The sequence below is a fragment of the Sinocyclocheilus rhinocerous genome, unplaced genomic scaffold (genome assembly GCF_001515625.1).
Source record: "Sinocyclocheilus rhinocerous isolate Xijiao unplaced genomic scaffold, SAMN03320098_v1.1 scaffold45600, whole genome shotgun sequence".
Taxonomy (NCBI): domain Eukaryota; kingdom Metazoa; phylum Chordata; class Actinopteri; order Cypriniformes; family Cyprinidae; genus Sinocyclocheilus; species Sinocyclocheilus rhinocerous.
This window is the reverse complement of record NW_015670334.1, coordinates 1-2,211: the sequence shown is the minus strand read 5'-3', so window position 1 is coordinate 2,211 and position 2,211 is coordinate 1. Positions and strand designations below refer to the sequence as shown.

Sequence of the window (2,211 nt, the reverse complement as noted above, 5' to 3'; positions counted from 1 at the left end):
AAGGAAAAATTGAAATCGCATCATATGACCCCTTTAATATTAAATGATATGATAATTTAATATTAAATTGCTAAAATTTTATATTATTAATATCATTATTACGATGGGTGGATGTAATTAATATAACAAATATAATTGTTATTAATATTAATGTGTAGATTAATATAGAAATACCTTATTCATTCACAGATGGGTGGATATAAATATTACTATATAATTAATTATATAATTATTACTCTTATTATTAATTTAATAATAATAAACAATCATAATTATATAATATAAACATTAAATCATAATTTAATATTACATGATAATAATAATTTAATAATTATTAAATTGAAACGTTTTATATTAATATCATTACTATTAGGATGGGTGGATATAATTAATATATCATAAATAATTATTATTAAGATTAATTGTGTAGGCCGATGGATGCATATATGGATGGATAGATAGATAATAATAAATATAAATATAATTATTTTATCAATGTATGTATACAGTGAAAAAAATCTATTGATAATAATATAATTCTCTGCATTTAGTATGTTTAATGCTAGTTGGAAAAATAGCCTCAGCAAAAGTATTCTGCCATTTTACCCTCCCCCCCCCCAAAAAGGAAAAAAAAAAACATTTCAGAAAAAAATTCTGCTGACGCATGTATATATGCTCTTGGACACTGTTATTTAAATAAACTCCTTGAAAACACACTTTTCACACCCGCAATATTTTATTTTCATAAAGAGCCACGGAGCCAAAAGAAACACCTGCATGAGCTCAACTCGAAACACAAGCGGTCAGATTCTCGCGTGAAGGTCTGAAACATCAGATCTCCTCACCTCCCCCATGACAGCGATGGGAGTCTCTCCGGTTGCCATGGCGACACGGTGTTCCACCAAATAGAACATGTATTCATCGTAGAGCAGGCGGATGAGGTGGAAGGAGCCGAAGCTGGCGGCCGAGCGCAGAGTCAGATCTCTGATCACCATGGAGCTGAAACCAGGGCAACAGAGAGTTTCATTACAAACTACCACAACAAAACCACAACCAGACGCAGATCCAAGTGCTGCTTTCAATCAGCTCTCTTCAGAAGATCACTTAAGAGGCCCAGTCAAATTGATCTGAAATAAATGCATTGGAAATACTGCACTATTCAAGTAAAAAGAGTACTTCTAGAGAGCCTTGTACCTGTAGAAGGACCACTTGAGCAGGAACTGGCGTGCGGCGCGGGGGAAGCTGGTACTGCCCTCATAGGGCTTCAGCACCTGGTTGACAACGTTATCCAGCCAGGCGGCCCACTGATCCAGAGAGCTCTGCTGCTGCAGGGTCACCTTAAAGTCCTGCTCCAAACGCTGGACGACGCTCTCGTCACACTGGCACACCCAGGACGCCTGCTCCTGTGACAAACAAACACACGCAGAGTGAGCTGAACATATCCATGAACCCGAGACAGGAAGTCAAAGGACGAGGTGTGATGAGAGAGACAGACCTGCACGTTAGCAAAGTCCACTCTGTTGAGGTCGCTGAGCATCTGGTTGATCTGGGACGTGTTCTGCAGGACGGCTCGCGCTGCCTGGGCCAGGTGATTCAGAGAAGTGTAGCGGCGCAGGGTCTGTGCAAACGCACTCACTACTGCTGCCTGCGCAGGTGACAATAAAACACTGAGAGCATTAACACACAAAAACATCTAAACCTCACATCCTGTATGGTAAGAGTCACGAAGGTTACACTTAAACACTTTCATATTGTCACAGGCATAATCCACAAGCATACGTATTATTTCATATACACTACTGTACAATTTAAAAGTGAGCTTTTTTTTTTTTGGAAAGACATTAATACTTTCATTCAGCAAAGTTGTATTAATTTGATCAAAAGTGACAGTAAATACATTTATAGTATAACAAAAGAGTTCTATTACAAAAAAAGCTGTTCTTTTGAATTTTCTATTCATCAAAAAATCATGAAGAAAAAAAATACAGCACAGCTTCCACAAAAATATTATTATTAGCATGTTAGAATGATTTGTAAAGGATCATGTGACACTGAAGACTGGAGTAATGGTTGCTGTAAATTCAGCTTTGCCATCACAGGTATATTTCATATATATAAAAAAATATATATATTATAAAATATATATTATAAAAAAAATAAAATAATAAAAAAAAAAATATATACAGTGGGTACGGAAAGTATTCAGACCCC

General features: G+C 36.0%; 1 protein-coding gene across 1 annotated transcript; it reads right to left on the bottom strand.

Moving 5' to 3' along the window:
- Positions 1–643: 643 nt before the first annotated feature.
- On the bottom strand, positions 644–1,763 carry LOC107734110 (DNA-binding protein RFX2-like). The gene is made up of 3 exons (XM_016545963.1): positions 1,496–1,763; positions 1,195–1,403; positions 644–999 (listed from the first exon to the last, which is right to left on the bottom strand). The coding sequence occupies exons 1-3, from the start codon at positions 1,691–1,693 to the stop codon at positions 804–806; spliced, it is 603 nt and encodes a 200-aa protein (XP_016401449.1). The 5' UTR covers positions 1,694–1,763; the 3' UTR covers positions 644–803.
- Between the last annotated feature and the right edge of the window lie 448 nt (positions 1,764–2,211).

What these genes read in the sequence shown, in the direction of transcription:
- LOC107734110 (XM_016545963.1), bottom strand. Translation starts at nt 1,693, where the DNA reads ATGTTTTTGTGTGTTAATGCTCTCAGTGTTTTATTGTCACCTGCGCAG. An exon ending in TGGACTTTGCTAACGTGCAG is followed by an intron (nt 1,404 to 1,495) that starts GTCTGTCTCTCT and finishes TGTTTGTCACAG; the next exon opens with GAGCAGGCGTCCTGGGTGTG. An exon ending in CTCAAGTGGTCCTTCTACAG is followed by an intron (nt 1,000 to 1,194) that starts GTACAAGGCTCT and finishes CCCTGGTTTCAG; the next exon opens with CTCCATGGTGATCAGAGATC.